Source organism: Amblyomma maculatum, chromosome 1 (assembly GCF_055883805.1).
Source record: "Amblyomma maculatum isolate TAMU_Amacu chromosome 1, ASM5588380v1, whole genome shotgun sequence".
Classification (NCBI taxonomy): domain Eukaryota; kingdom Metazoa; phylum Arthropoda; class Arachnida; order Ixodida; family Ixodidae; genus Amblyomma; species Amblyomma maculatum.
The window spans coordinates 167624053-167641245 of record NC_139344.1 but is presented as its reverse complement, the minus strand read 5'-3'; the positions used below and the strand labels follow the sequence as shown (position 1 = coordinate 167641245).

At 43.5% G+C, this 17193-nt stretch overlaps 1 protein-coding gene across 10 annotated transcripts in view; it reads left to right on the top strand.

Annotated features, from left to right (window-relative positions):
* LOC146204829 (uncharacterized) overlaps nucleotides 1-17193 on the top strand; it is a 175849-nt gene that overhangs the window by 7082 nt on the left and 151574 nt on the right. For all 10 annotated transcript variants that reach the window (XM_084589536.1, XM_084589533.1, XM_084589527.1 and 7 more), the window contains exons 5-9: nucleotides 2844-2904; nucleotides 4175-4495; nucleotides 12435-13025; nucleotides 13742-13894; nucleotides 14465-14557. In XM_084589536.1, coding sequence (XP_084445662.1) covers nucleotides 2844-2904; nucleotides 4175-4495; nucleotides 12435-13025; nucleotides 13742-13894; nucleotides 14465-14557 — 1219 coding nt within the window. The remainder of the gene's footprint in view (nucleotides 1-2843; nucleotides 2905-4174; nucleotides 4496-12434; nucleotides 13026-13741; nucleotides 13895-14464; nucleotides 14558-17193) is intronic.

Sequence of the window (17193 nt, the reverse complement as noted above, 5' to 3'; positions counted from 1 at the left end):
GAGCACCCTCAGTGGATTTTGCTGGATATTTAAAGGAAATTGCATGATTAACTGATATTCAGTGCACTTTATTTTTTGTTTTGTAGATTTGACTTCCACAAGGGTTCAGTTGTATTTTCTTAATGTTCAGGGGGTGTTACATTGATTGTCTGTAGTTGATCAATTTGCACTTTTAAGTCGAGCTTTTTGCACGTCTGTGGCACAAGCAGCTTGTTGCATAACTCTTGTTGCCGTTTGGTTAGCTACATGATTGAGTGTGTTTACATAGCTCCACAGCTATGCAGCTTGTTTATGCAGCACTCATAGTAGCGTGTAGCGTGCACATTTTGTCATGCTCCTGTAGCAGCTTGGAGTACTCTGAATGGGTTGTACTAAGTAAAATATGAATTTTTCTTTTTGAAATAAATAGGCAAAAGCTTTGAATACATTGATATATATTGTTGCCCAGCTAAGATGGCCCCAGATTTTTTAAACAAAGAACTAAACATTCTTCGCTACTGAAACCAAACGAGTGTTGTCTAGGTCATATGAAGTACCCACGGGTATTTTTTCATTCCGCCTACTTGAATAATTAGCCGACGTTAACTACAGTAAGGCCGTGACAATTCGAACTTGGTTAAATCGAACTCTCTAATTCAAGTAATTTTTGCTGTCCTATAATTTCTAATGCAAATTTAATGGTACAGTTCGAAGCAGTGGCCTGCACCAGCCCTACTAATTCGAAGCTATATACTGTATTAGAAGAGACATCTGGCCGAGCTGTTATGGTGACATGATCAATAAACAGCGCTAAATACTAGGACGAAGAGCAAAACTAGGATGAAGAGCAGCGCTCGTCCTGTTTGCTTCTTGCTCTTCATCCTAATATTTAGCGCTGTTTATTGATAATGCGAAGATTTTCAGTTGTATGCTGGAATGCCCGATCCCAATTTTACCAAAAGGCAATAAAGAGACGGCGCCGCAAAGTGATGCTTATGCTTGATATGCGTAGCATCCCAACCCTAGCTCTTAGCACAGAAAACCACTCTGTGGTGTGGCTTGCTGATCACCGAAGCACATTCCTGCAGAGGAGGAGACATGCTTCACTGCAACGCAGCCGTGGATATTCTCGGCGCATTGTCAAGGTACAGAGGGACTGGTGGCAATGGTGCTTGCACTTGGTGCTTGCACTTGGTGCTCCTCTACAGTCCGGCAGTGGCCACGGCAGCGTATGGTGGAGGCGCTGACATTAAAGTATATCCCGCCCATAGCGGCAGTGCTTGTCCCGCTACGTGATCACTCTTGCTCTGTGCCATCGACAGAGTGACAACATGCAACATGGACTTGTGCAGTTTATTTTAATGGTGCACCATGTCTTAGAGGGTTAACGCACATCTCGATTATATTGAGTACTGTTGCGTAAAGCCGACCTTTCGTCGGAAAACAATGCTATCCGAAATTTAGCTGACCTAATTACAGCATGTAAGGTAGCGTTAGACGAGCGGCAGGTAGTATGGGCTCTGTGACAGAGCCCGCTCACGGTAGAACACACTGGGCTCCGTGCATGAAAAGGTGTATTTAATTTGTGCGGAAATCTGTACCATGTACCATAGGAAATTCAAATTGCATGCTGTTTGTATGACTTGTTAATGTTGGCGGTCGCTTTCTCAGACGAGTGGTAGGTATCGAGAGAGCAACTTTTTACAACCTTGGGGGCGTGCACTCCACGGAATCTGAAACTACACAGCTGTGCAGTTCTGCCACTCGGGCCACATTCGACTGTGGGAGGTAGGGTAGAGCACCATTTCACATTTCATCTGTACTCGTACCGTAATTTGTTTTGACTTGAAGAGAAGCCACAGTGGTCCTTTGGGAAATTACCGGCGCAACGTTTGACAGTGAGACCGGGGCGGGAAGAAGGATGTGCCTAGCGCATTCTCGCAGTGAAATTTTTTGCCTGGGCAGGTTTTTTTGCATTATTTGTTCAATTTAATCATTCTCACAGTCCCAGTGACTTCGAATTAACAAGATTTTACTGTAATTAACTTGCCCTCAACAGAGCTTTGCTCGCCACTGGCTGGGAAATGAGTGCCAGAGCTGTAGCTGACATGCCAGACAGCTGACTGTCAGGAGTCCTTGACACAACTAGCAGCTGTCGTGAGAAGCGCAAAAGGGGTGAATTCAGAAAGTCTGAAGCGAGAGTGCTGTAATCGCTGCGTATACAGGCACATAGAGCCTGTTGTCATTTGGTATTTTTTAAACTTCACAGGCTTTCATTTTTGCTGAATAATAAGAGCTAGACTAGGGCTACCTTGTCGGATACACCTGGGTCGGGCTATTTATTTTCATGGCACTCAACAACTTCTCCACTCGCACTTGAGCATTTAGAGTGATATTTAAAAGGTTAATTAGTTAATTAAGTAGATGGAACGAGAAAACACCAGTAGGTAGTGTACATTTCAGCTGGGAAGGTTGCTTAGCTAATCTTAGCAGGAGGCATGCCAAAAGGAACAGATCGTCAGAATGCACGTTGCTGCTACACCTTGCAAAATAACATGGCCATAAAGTGTCTTACTTTGCAGCTGCCACTGAATGCAACCTTTCCCATTGATACCTACCTGCCTATCACTGTGATCTTCCTGTCTCTCTCTCTCTCTCTTTTTTTTTTTTTGCTGGATGCTAAAGAACCTGCCCTCTATCATGTGTGTTTTGTGAATTTGATGCTGCTTTGTTTTTTATCAAGTAGATAAAAGTTCAAATCTTTTGACATAATCTTTGTAGCAAGGAATTGACAGCTCACAGATTTTGACCTCTTTTGTTTAGATGGTTGTTTCAAGCAATGGTTTTTTGTTTTTTTTTTGCAGGTCAGTCCAAGAAGGTCTAGGTCAGATACTCATGTCACAGGAAAAGGGAATGTTCTGAATGGTGAGTTTATTCACTGGAACCTGGTAGTAATTTTGTTCAAATGGCTTCTTAAGTGGGCCAGATTAACCTCTGGTCAATCTGGTGATTGTTGTCTAATCTATCTACAGTGCGTAGTGTAGGTATAAATGTCTTTTATGGTTGCACAATGTATAGTTGTTCATTAAACTTACGCAAGTCCTTTGTGTTAAGCAAGTGATACATGCTTGATTGTTGGAGCAGTGTTGTGAGCTTTATGGTTGCTTACCAAGCATGAGAATGAATTTTATTAAATGTATGGTAATCATATTATTGTACCCTTCACAATAATTGGAGGTTGATATTTATATTAGCTGGGATAAACAAAATATGCAGGTGACTTCTCTGTGTCACTCTCACTGCAAGTTGTCTTTTCTAGGCTTTCAGAAACAATCTAATAAATACCATCATACGGTTTGGTATACTAGCACTCGATGCCATAAAACAGTTTCAGCTGCCTCGTAAAGTTCTCAGAGCAGCATGGTGTTCGGAGGGTACAAACTGCATAACTGTTATATGGCATGAAACGGCTTAAAGAAACGTAAAGGAACTTTTTCGTTCATGTCAACTTTTTTTTGTGCTGTGAAGAAGTTCCTTGATTATTTGGGATGAAAATTTTCTTAAGCCCACGTGGCTGAGAAGATATCTAATGACATTTGTAAATAAGGGTGAGTTTAAGCTCTCTGGATACTCTTTGGTAGACCTTGACTCCCTAATTAGTAAGGTCCTGAACCTCCGTTTGAGCATGATTAGTCAGCACATTCAAGAGGTGGAGTATATGTAGGCACAGACATTTCTGCTGCTCCAGTACAGTGCAAAGTTGGCTCTCCTGTACTGTATCTGCATCTGTATTATGTGGTTGAAGAGATGCTACTGTGTAATAGAAATGCCGGCAGTATCTTATGCCACCTGCCTACATAGTTACTGAAAATATTGGTAAGAGGGGTGTAATCAATGGGGACAGTGATAATGACTGGACAGGACCTTGGTAGATGCATCATCGCTGCAAACATTCAAGTCAAGGAATTGGAAAGAGAGAGTTTGAGGGGAACGCTTAATATTGTAATTTCTCCACTGTTGTTTCTGGTCCAGAGAAGATCCTGCATTTATTTTGAGGTGGTATCATTTGTTTGGCTTCCTGCTTATCTGAAGGCTTGTTCTCAAGGAGCAAGGGGTACTGTGGGGCCTGTTAATTTAATATGGTTACGTAATGCCATCTTTGAAGACAACATATGGCTTTTTACTTTCTTCCTAGGACTTCCATTATCACAAGGCCAATTAAGAGAGAGGGGGCGTATTCCATGCCAGCTTTCATCTGTCAAAAATGGACCACCGCTGCACCGTGGTGAAGTGGATTTCATACAGTCATTGCGGCAGCCCAGCACTCGGAGTAGCTTTGTGCCCTCGGGAACTGCTGTCACCACTACCAACAATGTCACCTTCACCATAGATGGCATTGTAACAGAACAAAGTTTGAACACAAGTGGGCACAGTGTCAAGAAAGCACATTATATCAACGATGAAGCTGACAGAGTGCTGAAAAAGTCACGCAGGTCTGGCAGCAAAGCTGCAAGAGGTATGTGCTTTTCTCTTCCATTTAATCATTTAGAATTGCCCTTAACAGCTTTCAGAGTGCTGCCTGCCATTGTGGCTCTCTGCTTAGGGGGCTTAGTTTTTGAGCTGGAGGGCGTAGTTTCAATTCCGGCAGTGGCGGTTGCATTTTGATGTAGGTGAAATGCAAAGGGCGCCCATGTGCTGTGTGATGTCGGTGCACGTTAAGGGACGCCAGATGGTCTAAATTAATTCAGAGCTTTCTACTACATTGACCTTCATAGCCCGTGCATCTCTTCAGGATGTTAAACCTCACAAATTACAATCTGCAAGTCCTGCTTGTAATTTGCCACATGCAAAAGCAGTATAATTTGACAAGGCCTCGGCTGTTTTGAATGACGCTGCAGTGTAGGGTTTTGGTATGAACATATGTGTTGCTAGCCAGTTCCTGCAAAAAATTTTATCAGTGGAGTTGCAAAAAGCCAGTGCTCTCCTTTTATCACTTTTGAGATGTGCCTGACCCTGCATTCTTGTCGCTTTTTCTTCACCCTTCAGCATGGAGAATTGTAGGGACAAATGCGGCCACAATGCTTGTCTACCACTTAATTAGAGGCTACACTGACATAGCCGCTTACTGTTAAGAATAGTTCTTTGCTGTTCGGCTTTTTGGGTATTGTTGATTACCAAGTCTTTTCACTGCGTGGGTACAAATGTATTGCCAACTGTACTTATGTGCAAAAAAACTTTGTGAATCCAGCTTTTGATTAGTTATCAGTATTTCGTGTGAATCCAGCTTTTGATTAGTTATCAGTATTTCGTCAACTGCGCACATGTAGCAGAAGAGTAGGTATATGGCTATTGGTTATTGTTTTGCACATTCTTGAGTTATTTGCATTGTCTGCCACTTGTCACTGAGTGCATGCAGTGTGTGAATGAAATCGGCCAGCAGCTATTCTCACCTCACTTAGTTCATCAAGTCTCCTGCAGTTCTGTTACCAATTTGGCATGAGCGCAGAGGGCTAAAGGTATGGAAACGAAACTGTGCGGCAGCAGCCGGCAGTACTGTACAAGATACGGTTGCGCAAGTTGTCTCTGAGGCATGTTTCTGTCATTTGTGTCGCCTTGTCGCCTGCAGCTGAAATACGCAGTTTCTAGGTTCCACTAGACGAGTACTGTGGAGCATAAAGCTGGCAAAACAAACAGAGCATAAGTACACATCTGTGCCCAAACTTCACTCCCTTTCCGCTGCTAGTTATGGTGCTCGACTGGATGCAGAATTGAATCCCGGCAGTGGCCGCCGCTTTCCAATGGAGGCAAAAATGCAAGGCACCTCATATTGTGTATTGTCAGTACACATTAAAGCAGTGTACTGTGGGACAGTAGACACTATAAACCAAACCAAACCAAACTAAGCCAAACCTTCTTGCTGTTGCCTTCCTTATACCAACAGCTGCTCAGACAGATGAAGAGCCATTGCAGGGTGTCAGGTCTTTCTGTGCATACGAACGGCTGTGAGAACTTTACAAATTCCGGGAAAGAATGCTGTTGTTACTAGAAGTAAAAAAACCTCGCAGGGGGCATCTGCTAAAGCAAATGTTTGTGTGTTTTGTGCGACACCACGGACCCCGAGCACCCACGCTTAGCTGTGCGTGGCATCGCCGTGTCTGGGGAATGGGGAAAAGGGGATCCTTGTGGTTGAGCCGATGCCGAGTGTCCGGACCTTTAAGGCCCCTCGGCGGAGGCAGCACACCAATTTGGGCCACGCTTCCCATAGACGGCACCTCCGGGCTGACCCACCTGGGGGAAACTGGCAGTCGCCTTTTCCTATCCTCCCCTCCATCTTTCACTTTCCTATCTTCTATCCTACAACTCTCCTGTCCTCTACTCTATTCTTGGTTTTTCCTTACTTCCAGGCGGCGAGGGTTAACCTTGTGTGGCTGACTACCCTGAGTTACGCCATATTAGGTTATAGTTACGGTGTACAGCTGACGTGGACAGGACTTGCCTGCCAATTCCTGGCCCGCCCCCTCGTTGGGCTCCATGGTGGGTGGTTGGCACCACGGCCGAACATCATACATTATTTATGGCTTCTTCCTCCAAACGAACTGATCGCCTTTCCAAGAAAAGGCGGACCGATGTATCAGCCCAGTTCTTTTCAACGAAGCATGAAACCTTCCCTAAATATCATGTGATCCACAGTGAAAGCCCTGCCAAACAAGCTCGGCTAATATCCCCTTTTGCAGTATCTAGGTCTCTCACAACCATACTAGGCCCCGGATACAAAGTTAGTAAACTGGCTAGCGGGGATCTCCTGCTTAAGCTCTAAAGCAAACACCACTACAGCAACCTTCAGCAACTTGCCACATTTGGGGACATCCCAGTAACAGTCAGTGCTCACAGATCCTTGAACACAGTTCAAGGCGTGATCTCAGAGAGAGACTTCCTGTCACTCACCGAAGAAGAACTTCTAGACGATCTTTCCGAGCAAAATGTAATCGGTGTACACAGGATCAAAATCCGAAAGAACTACCAAGAAATACCAACAAAGCACATAGTTCTGACTTTCAACTTTGGCAAACTCCCTGAATCCATTGAAGTCAGTTACATCAAAGTAGACATCCGGCCCTACATCCCAAACCCTAGACGTTGTTTCAATTGCCAAAGATTCGATCATGGCTCCCAGAGCTGCCGTGGCTGTGCAAAACATGTGCAAAATGTGCCTCAAATGAACATAAATCTGACGAGTGTGAAGCTGCGCCGCACTGCGCGAACTGTGCAGGTGAACACACCGCATACTCACGGTCATGTCCTTCTTGGAAGAAGGAAAAGGACATCATTACCATAAAAGTCAAGGAAATCATAACGTTTAAAGAGACACGACAACAATATCTTGTTAAACAGGGCACTTTTGTGTTCACAGCCAAACTGAACTATTCCAATGCGGTGGAGCGTGGCGGCAGCACACCACAACAGGATTTGGTCTCCGCTGAGGGTAAGCCTCAGGCAGGACCATCCCCACCTGAAGCAGAAGCAGCGAAAGCTGCCCTGCCATTGCAGAGACAGGGCACACTGGCCCCACAGCCAGCAGCCCAGAAGGTTTCTCCCCCATAAGAGAAGCCTGCAGCCAACAATCCTAATTCTCCCCAAACGTCCAAAGCCCCCGAGGCAATGGACACAACCCCTTCTTCGTCCCCGCTGCAGCGGCGACATAACTCTCTGGAAAGAAAACGGAGAGAAAAAACTCTTATAACAGGAGCAGACAAACCTGAAACCTAAATTCAGGCACATTCCTTTATAAAAAAAAAAAAAAGAAGGCGTTCCTCATACACTGGAACTGCTGAGTTCTCATAAACAACTACAACGATATAAAAGACATTTTACATTAATTTTCTCCTGTCGTCCTTTGCCTACAGGAAACTAACTTAGGACCACATCAAAACATTTGAAAAGGACACGTCTTTCGCTGCGACCGTCAAGAAGCAAATAGCCTATCTGGAGGTGTCGCTATTGTAGTGCAGAATGGAGTTGCAACGCGTGAGATTAGCCTCAAAACCAAGTTCGAAGCTGTTGTCGTCTCCATCATTCATTATAAAACAATAACTATATGCTCACTGTATCTCCATCCGCACCTAATTGTAACCCTTCATGATCTGGAAGACCTTTTAGAACAACTGTCAGAACCATATCTGGTTGTTGAAAATTTCAATGTGCACTCCACTTTTTGGAGAAGCGATCAGACAGACACTAGAGGCTGTATATTAGAGGATTTTATATTATGCAATGATGTTTGCCTGCTAAATACAGGAAAGCATACATACTGCTCCCCAAGCACAGGGAAAATGAGCGTTTTAGATTTATCATTTAGCTCCCTATCAATTTTTACTGATTTTGAATGGGACGTCCTTGACAATCCTTTAGGAAGTGATCATTTGCCTGTGATTATCAGCCTATAACCCTCACCCTCCATCACTCTAAACAAACCCAAGCGGCGGAAGCTGCACCTTGCGAACTGGGCTCTATTCCAGTCTGAAGCCAGCCTGGAAAAGGTCTTTTCTGAAAACCTCACTGTTGACGAGTTAAATGAAAAGTTTACGGCCTGCATCATTAACGAAGCACTTGTAGCTATACCGCAGTCTTTAGGAGGGGTACTGAAAAATCGCAAAGTCTGGTATTTTCAGGAGTGCAGAGAAGCAAAAAAGAAACAAAACAAAGCTTGGGGAACCTTTCGCTGGTACCCTACAAACGAAAACCTCATAAAATTCAAGCAGGCAAAAGCTAGGGCACGGTATGTCCGCCGCAACACTGAGAATGCTTCTTGACGAAAATACATATCATCAATAAATAGCTCAATCACATAAAAAAAAATGTGGGAGCTTGTTCACAAACTGGATGGTAACTTCTCACCGTACACAGTCCCCTTTCTAACATCTCCTGGCACTCAAACAAACTTACAGGAACAGGCAGATATTCTAGGCGAGCATTTTTATGCAATTTCAAGTTCTCTGCACTACCCAAAATCTTTCATAATGTACAAAAACAAGGCCGAAAAACAAAAACTGCCAACAAGTGGAAGTACAAATAAATCGTATAACAAGTTAATAACACTACAAGAAATAAACACGGTTCTATCTTCCAGCAAGAAGACTGCACCTGGCCTAGATCAAATTCACTATCAGATGGCTTGCACATCTTTCTACACCTGCTTTAGAAGCACTTCTGAAATTTTTAATAAAGTATGGGTATTCGGGAGTATTCCTGAGGCCTGGAAAAAAGCTATTATTGTGCCTTTCCTGAAACCAGGAAAGCCACCAACGGCCCCCAGCAATTATAGACCCATAGCTCTCACAAGTTGCCTTGCAAAGTCTTTTGAAAGTGTTCTTAATACCAGATTAGCCTTTGTCCTTCATTCCCAAGAACTTCTAGACATTCACCAATGTGGGTTCAAAACAGCATGTTCTACCACGGACCATCGAGTCCGCCTTGAAATCACTGTTTGTGAAGCATTTATTCACAAACAGCACTGCCTTGCCGTCTTCTTCGATATGGAAAAGGCATATAATACTACATGGAGGTTTGGCATCTTTCGTGACCTAGCAGATTTAGGATACGTGGTAGGATGTTAAACTGTCTGAAGAACTTCTTGTCGAATCGCTCATTTCGTGTGCGGTTGGGCTCAATCTTTTCAAAAATGAATTCCATAAGCACAGTTATTCCGAAATCCATAATGTATTCAGTTTATGTAGGTGATCTACAGATTGCATACACATTCTCTAACGTATCTACATATGAGAGACAAGTGCAGTTGACCATAAATAAACTAGCAGTATGGACAGACACAAGCGGATTTCAGTTTTCTGCTGAAAAAAACAGTGGCTATTCTATTCTCTCTCAAACGAGGCTTACAGACAGATCCTACACTACACCTGAACAAAACGAAAGTATCGGTGAAAAACGAACGCAAATTTCTAGGCGTAACTTTTGACAAAAAACTCCTTTCTTCCTCATATAAATGTCGTGAAGAAAAAGGCTTCCAAATCTTTAAACATACTAAAAGTTCTTTCACGTAAACACTGGGGTGCCGACAGGATATGCCTTAAAAACATTTACAGATCTGTCGTACGCTCCTCCTTAGACTATGGCTGCATAGTGTATGGGTCAGCTAGACCATCATACTTTAAAAAATTAGACCCAATACATAACTTAGGACTTCGACTCTCATGTGGAGCATACCGAACTTCTCTTATATCCAGTCTGCTTGTGGAAACAAATGAACCTCCTCTTGAAATCAGAAGAACTTCACTTACATGTGCCTATATATTTAAAATCAGATCTCTGCCAAAGCATATCTGCTATTCCCTAGTAACTAAATTCCCTTCTAGAACACTATTCACCAACAAACCCAATGCTGTGAGACCACTGCTCCTAAGATTTGAGCAAATGTGTCAAGGGGTTGAGCTACCGGATTGTTTACCTAGTATTGCCAAAAGACCAAACCCTCTGCCTCCTTGGTACCTGGTTCCTGCAGTCTGCGACCTCTCTCACACAGTTCCAAAAAAAATAACCCCACAAGAGCACATCATACAAGAATTCCTTCAGCTAAAAGAAAAGTACAGTAGCTTCACGGACTTTTACACGGATGGCTCGAAAACAGATCATTATGTCGGAAGCGCAGTTGTTCAAGGTGAATGGGAGGAAATAATAAGACTTCCACAATGCGCATCCATCTTTACTGCTGAATGTAATGCTGTCTTTGTTGCCATAGAGAAAATAATAAAAGAAAACCTCAGGAGAAGTATTATTTACACAGATTCCTTAAGTATAGTCACAGCCCTTAACCCAAGAAACGCAGTTATACCAATACTGGGAAACATCATACACAGCATAGCAACACTTACAGATGAAGGACGAAGCATAAAAATTTGCTGGGTCCCCAGTCATGTAGGAATCCAAGGTAATGAGAAAGCAGATATGTGCGCTGCCAAAGCTCGAGACAAGAAAGTAAAAGAAGTGCAGATACCATCTCAAGACTGCATGAAATTGATACAAAGTAAACTGATGCAAAAATGGCAGTCCACTTGGAACACTGAAAGAAATAACAAACTGCACCCCATAAAGCCTGCGATAGAAGAGTGGAAGTTGAGCACCCACCTTGAACGTTCCAAAGAAGTGGCTCTATGCCGTCTTAACAGGATTTTAACAAAACAGGATAAGCCCTTGTGTGATTCATGCGGACACGAGCTAACAGTCACCCACATTTTACTCTCATGCAGACAACTTAAACAACTAAGAAAAAAACCTTTTACGCGATTTTACAAAGAACACATTCCCCTTCATCCAGCATTGCTTTTAGGTGAAAATGCGCTCGTTGATTTGTCCTGTGTTTTCAGGTTTTAATAGAAGCAAATGTTCTAAACAGAATGTAAGTTTAAATTACGTGAATGCAACACTCTTAACCTTGAAGTTGGCGCATGATAGCCTAAGTTGCTTATGCGCCACTAAACTCAACACAACACACAGAAGCAAAAAAAAAAAAAAAAAAAAAAAACTGCAGATGATGACACGCATTTATTTTTTTCATATGTGCTTCGTGGCCACGCTGGTGTGTTTCTTTTTGTGTTCCCGGAAAAAAAACAAAACCCAGTAGGGTCGTATTTTATTTATAATAAGGGCAAGAATTAGATGGAATTGTCGTGAGTGACCCTCCACGTGAACACATTGCTGTTTGAAATGACTCGATTTTGTGACTATTAGTCTTTCATATTATGTTGGTTAAAGGTTTCATATTATGTTGGTTTTTCGTGGCCTTGACAGTGAAGTCAGCAAAGCCTTTGCAGTAGTGGAGTAGGTAATTTTTATTTTATTTTGAGCTGACTCTGTTCCTCTGTAGTTTAGTGTAGAGGTGTGCACGGGCCAAAATTTTGAGCCTGAGGCCGGCCTAGCCGGGCACTGAAAGGGCCTGAACCCGGCCCAGCCCAGAGCTCAGATTTAAGACCTGGGCCCAGCCTGGCCCGACATGCTATAATTGTTTTTTTTTTTCCAGTGCCTACTATACAAATATTGTGCTTGCTTCTGCATACAATAGCTCTAACAATTTTCAACCACCAGTACTTGTTATGAGGAGCTTTGTATTCTGGCAGCATTTACACTCAAAGTTTGAAGCACTTTGTGGTAACTGAAGGAGTGATTGTGCTGCCAGCTGGCATTTTACTGTCTGAGATGCTGTTGTATTTTAAAACATGGAATGCTAAAATGTTGTTGTAAGGCAACATTGGTAGCTGTGCTTTTACAGTTACAGCCGTTATTTGAGTTCAAAAAGTATTCTTGCAAATTCAAAATGCAGGTTCAAGAGGCTGTTTTTCTTTTTTTTTTTTTTAAATCAGTAATTGTCGTGGATTTCTTGGGCTCGTGTAAATATCTTTATTGACTTATAAATAAAGCTGAGACCTCACTCACTTCTTGTGCAGGAAGCAGCAAGAAGCTTCGCAAGCTTGTAGAGAAGCAGAAGAATGCGGCAGAACACCGATATGGCTCGGCCAAGTCGCTGCAGCAGCAGACAGATCACATTGCAAACTGTGTGGATGCTCACACGTCTCCAGATGTTACAAGAGGGGCCTCACCTGTGCTTGTGGATGCTGCAACTGAGTGCCGACCACACAGTGCCACAGTTGCCACCAGTACCTCAGCTACTCTTGGCCATGAGTCATCTAATAAATCATTTGAAGGAAATGATACCTCGATAAGGAGTAGGGTTATTTTGGATACAGTTGGAAGTTCAAGCTTGCCTGCACATGATTATGTGGAAGAGTACCTCGATTACTTAAAGAACAGAAGAGTGAAGGAGGCTCAAGGGGCACAGGATGCAGCGAACGTGTCTCAAAACGGACTGCAAAGGCTTGAGTTCCCTTATGAAAGTGACTGTCCTGGCTTGTCTTGGAATGAAGCTTCTGTCGACCCTGTCTGGAAACGAAAATTTGCATCTGTGCCTCAGCCAAAACAGTACAAGGGATTTTCTCTCACGGTTGACCCACCTACTCAAAGAAAAGCACATCAACCTCGTAAGTTTAAATGGTCTGTAAATAGTCTGTTCCTTTGCGTTTGCTTGCCGTAGTGCAGTGATTTTTGGCAGTGAACCGTAAGTAGCAGCAAAGGCCTGAAGCTGTGAATAGCAGTGAAGTAGCCTTAGGAAGGAAAAACGAAAGTGATAGAAAAAAAAAAAAAAAAGAAGCTTCATAACTGTTTTTTTATTTCCCGTGTATTTTATTTGTTTTGTGGATGTTATTGGAGGTTTAAGAAGATCCATGCCAGATATTTAATTAGTGCATGTATTGTGCATCTCTGTTTGGCTAGAATTCGAACATATCAATTTATATGTGGCCCCACCAGGTCTTTGTCTGCCTGAAAAGTGTTAGATGAAACATCGAAGAAGAGGACATGCCTTTTGCATATCATCAAGGGATACAGGGGATCCTGTTATGACATAAGAGAAAAATCCGGTGGTGGGCTTACTAGTTGCTTGTATCATATGATGTGGGGAATTTTACCAAATTGGCGTGCTTGTTACAGAAGGTACTTTTGAGCTACGTGAGTGCAGGTAAGCAAATCAAGTCTGGTTTTGTCATGTGCTGTTTTTTTTATGTGGTTGCATGCTACTCTTTATGAACTGCGGTTGTTTTAGTTATGAAAAGAAAAATTCACGGTTTCAGGAATGGGGAACCCTGCATTGAATAGTAGAACATGAAATAGAACTTGGCTTGTTTGGTTGTGGTTGCAGCGAGCAAAGTGAGGAAGGCAGAAGATGCTGGTAAACAGCCTTTTGTACCTATTGAAACAGCAGTGGAAGGTGCCGAGACCACAGGACAGTGCCTCGGTGCATGCTTCAAGGTTGGGGAAAAAGCCAGTGGTGCTCGTCCCACTAAACCGGCAGGTGAGGGCATGGCACACCACTTTACTGGATATAGTGCACGAAATACCTGTTACTTGCACCTCACCCTTCTCAGTCTAACACTTGGAATACTTTACCTTTCTGATTTTTTTACCCTGTGCAAGATATTTTTGAAACATGTTTATCTTGCTTCCTCAATGTTTTGGTTGCTAAGTGCTTTAGTGACTGCTGACATTTCCTCTTAATCACAGGCTTTTCCATAATTATGAAGGGCATGTAATGCCCTTCATAAATTATTTGAATAGAATAGATTATTTGAATTCTTGAATAGAATGGAGTAGAATTAAAAGCAGTGTTCTTTGTCTCTATCTTGGCAACTTGATTGTGATATGCAATCGAGCACTTTTTCCAAAACATTTTTTTTATTGTTAAAATCATTTTTATCATGGAACTGTCTAACCTAAGCTCTTCTCCATTTCAGATTTATATGTGAAGCAATTAGGCATTGGTTGCATATGATTTAAAGCTTTTAATTTTACCTGTGTTTTTCGATAAAGAATTAAGAGCCCTGCTGCATTACCTTAATGAAAATGCAATCACTTGTGTGCGCAGTAATTACTCCAACCAGCTGGAAGGAGGGTAGAGACCTGGCACTAAAAAGACATGGCCCATTTGTTGCATCAGTGGACACAGCTGCAGTTGCAGGTAACATAAACAGTTATGTTTTCCGGAGAGTACTGCCTGCTTTAAGCTGGGAAATGGGTAATGCTGCAGGCCTTTTATGACTGCAGAAAGTGGTTTCTGGGCCTTGAGGAATATCCAAGTTATATGATCGTAGCAGTATCTCGCTAATTGGGCGGGTTTTAGAGAGAGCACACAGAATGCTATGCAACTGGTTAAGTTTTGTAGTGCGTAGCACTACTAGCCGCAATCACAGATTTCGCCGATGTCTGTCCGAAGCCGCTCACTCTCTCTTCGTGAACTTGAAGTGAAAAAAGAGAAGGTGGCGACGCGTGCGTCGCGCGGCTCAGCATTGAGAAGGCGGATAGGCTGCATTGCTGCAGCAGCCAAGAAGCCGCTCTCTCTCTGTCCATCAGTCTCTCCGTGAAATTGAAGAGGAGGAAGGGAAAGTGGCGATGGCCGCATTACGCGATTTAACACTGAGGGGGCAGAGCGACCGCATTGATGCACCCCCAGTTGCGGACGTGGCGGCCATCACTGGGCAGTGTTGCACAAGTGTGTGTAACTCGTGCTAAGTTGTGTGTCGCTCGCGCGTCCTTAACTTCGGCATCTCTCCTCTCTCATCAGTCACTCCTCAGCCTTCACGGACAGCAGACTTGCACGCGTGGTGCTCCCTGGACCTCGGCTTCGAGCCGCTCGCCGCGTCGTGTAGCCTCCGCACCTTAACTGGTGCTCTCCTTCAAGCGCGTTTACCTCTCTCTTTCTCTCCCCTTATGATCCCACCCCAGATATTTCGTTAGAAGCGGCAGGCGCCCCTTTTGCGGCCGCGGAACCGCCGCTGCCTGCATCGGTCAGGCGACACTGCTCGTGGACCTCTGCTTTGGAAAACGGTGGCTGCGTCAAAAGAAGTGGGGCGACAGAACCGGGAGCCGGAGGCCCATAAATCGATAGTCTGCGTAGACGTGGCCATTTGGATGCTCAAGTTCACGCAAGACTGACAATGGACTAGTATAGATCACCTTCGTCGGCCCCGAAGAATTCCCATTCCAAGGAGGGATGATACATCAATCGACCAGCGTCGTAGTGGGAGGACCGATGAGAGTGTGAAGGCACCACCTTATCGTGGCTGGGTTTTCGTCAACGAATGCGATTGGTTAATTAGGAAACAGCAAAATTTCTCCTCGCTGTTCGGAAGACTTGGAACGTGACCTCAAGGAATTCAAGGAATTCTTGAATCATCTTGATCCTCGATCTTGATCCTGACTCGTAAATATGTAAATAAATTGTGTCTATCTCGTCCAACTTCGGTGAACCGGCTGCATCTTATTCTGCACTTCGTTGAGGAACTGAGAAACTTCGGGGACCATCACGAAGTATGAACCATCGCATCCTAACTGCGTTTAATATCGAAACAAAACGAAGCATAAAAAAGTGTAAAATGCACGAAAGGTATAGAGAGGATAAGCGGTGCTACGCACCTACTTCGCATTTGATTAACTGTGCAAATTGTTCGTAATTTTTTGACTACCCAACCAAGATAGCCAATATTGTGATAGCAAAGGCCATTCACAAGCCTGTCTTAACCAGCAAATGATTTTGTGAGTCTCGGTGATGTCACCTACCTTTCACCTGTCATCTGTCTTCATCCGTCTCACCACATGAATCCGTCCACACTGCAGCGGCAGCTGTTTTTCGATGGAAGTGGTAAGCAAGACGCCCGTGTGCTGTGCTATGTCAGTGTACGTTAAAGAACCCCAGGTGGTCTAAATTAATCCGGAGCCCTCCACTATGGCATCCCTCATAGCCAGAGTTTCTTTGTGATGCTAAACCCCGTATACCATACTGTACCAACAACTTCAACAATTTTTTTCAATCTCTTCACAGTTGTTCAGAGTTGTAATTGAGGTTTCAAACCGCGCACTTCTTTTTTTTTTTAAAGAAAAAACGCATGTGTCATGACGTAAGAATGCAGTCGAAGTAAAGTAAAGGGAAAGATCAGTTACTCATGTCAAGTTAATGACATGGAGTAGTCTAAATTGCAGCAGATTCAGTAAACATGTTTTGTTGAACATTTACCACATCTAAAATTGCCAGCGGTTGAGTTTGCTTTTTTTGAAGAGGTAGAGCACTGCTACCCCCCTTCCCCCTCCTTTTTTTTTGTTTTGAGCCCCTGTCGTTTGTTTCTATTCATTGTATTGCATTGCATCTGTGTGGAGACACTATTAGGGGCATCACTCTGTGCAGGACCTTATTTTCTAGTCGCAGTAATGACAAAGGACTTGTACTTTTCTGGTTTGGTTTGTGGGGTTTAAAGTCCCAAAGCAACTCAGGCTATGAGAGATGCTACAGGGGAGGCCTCCTGAACTTAGGACATCCTGGGGTTCTTTAACATGCACTGACATCGCACAGCACATGGGTGCCTTGATTTTCGCCTCCATCAAAAAGTGGCTGCTGCAGCCGGGATTCAATGTCACATCCTTGAGCTCAGCGCTTAAGTGCCCTAGCCAGAGCTGCTATGGTGGGGCACTTGTGCTTTTCAGCCATTCACATTAACAGCTGTGGAACCAAGTGTTGCTACATTTATTGAATCAGTATTTGTCCTGCTCATTTAAAGGATACATTCCAGTTGCTCATCTTGGTTAGTGTTCAAGAGAAGTGTT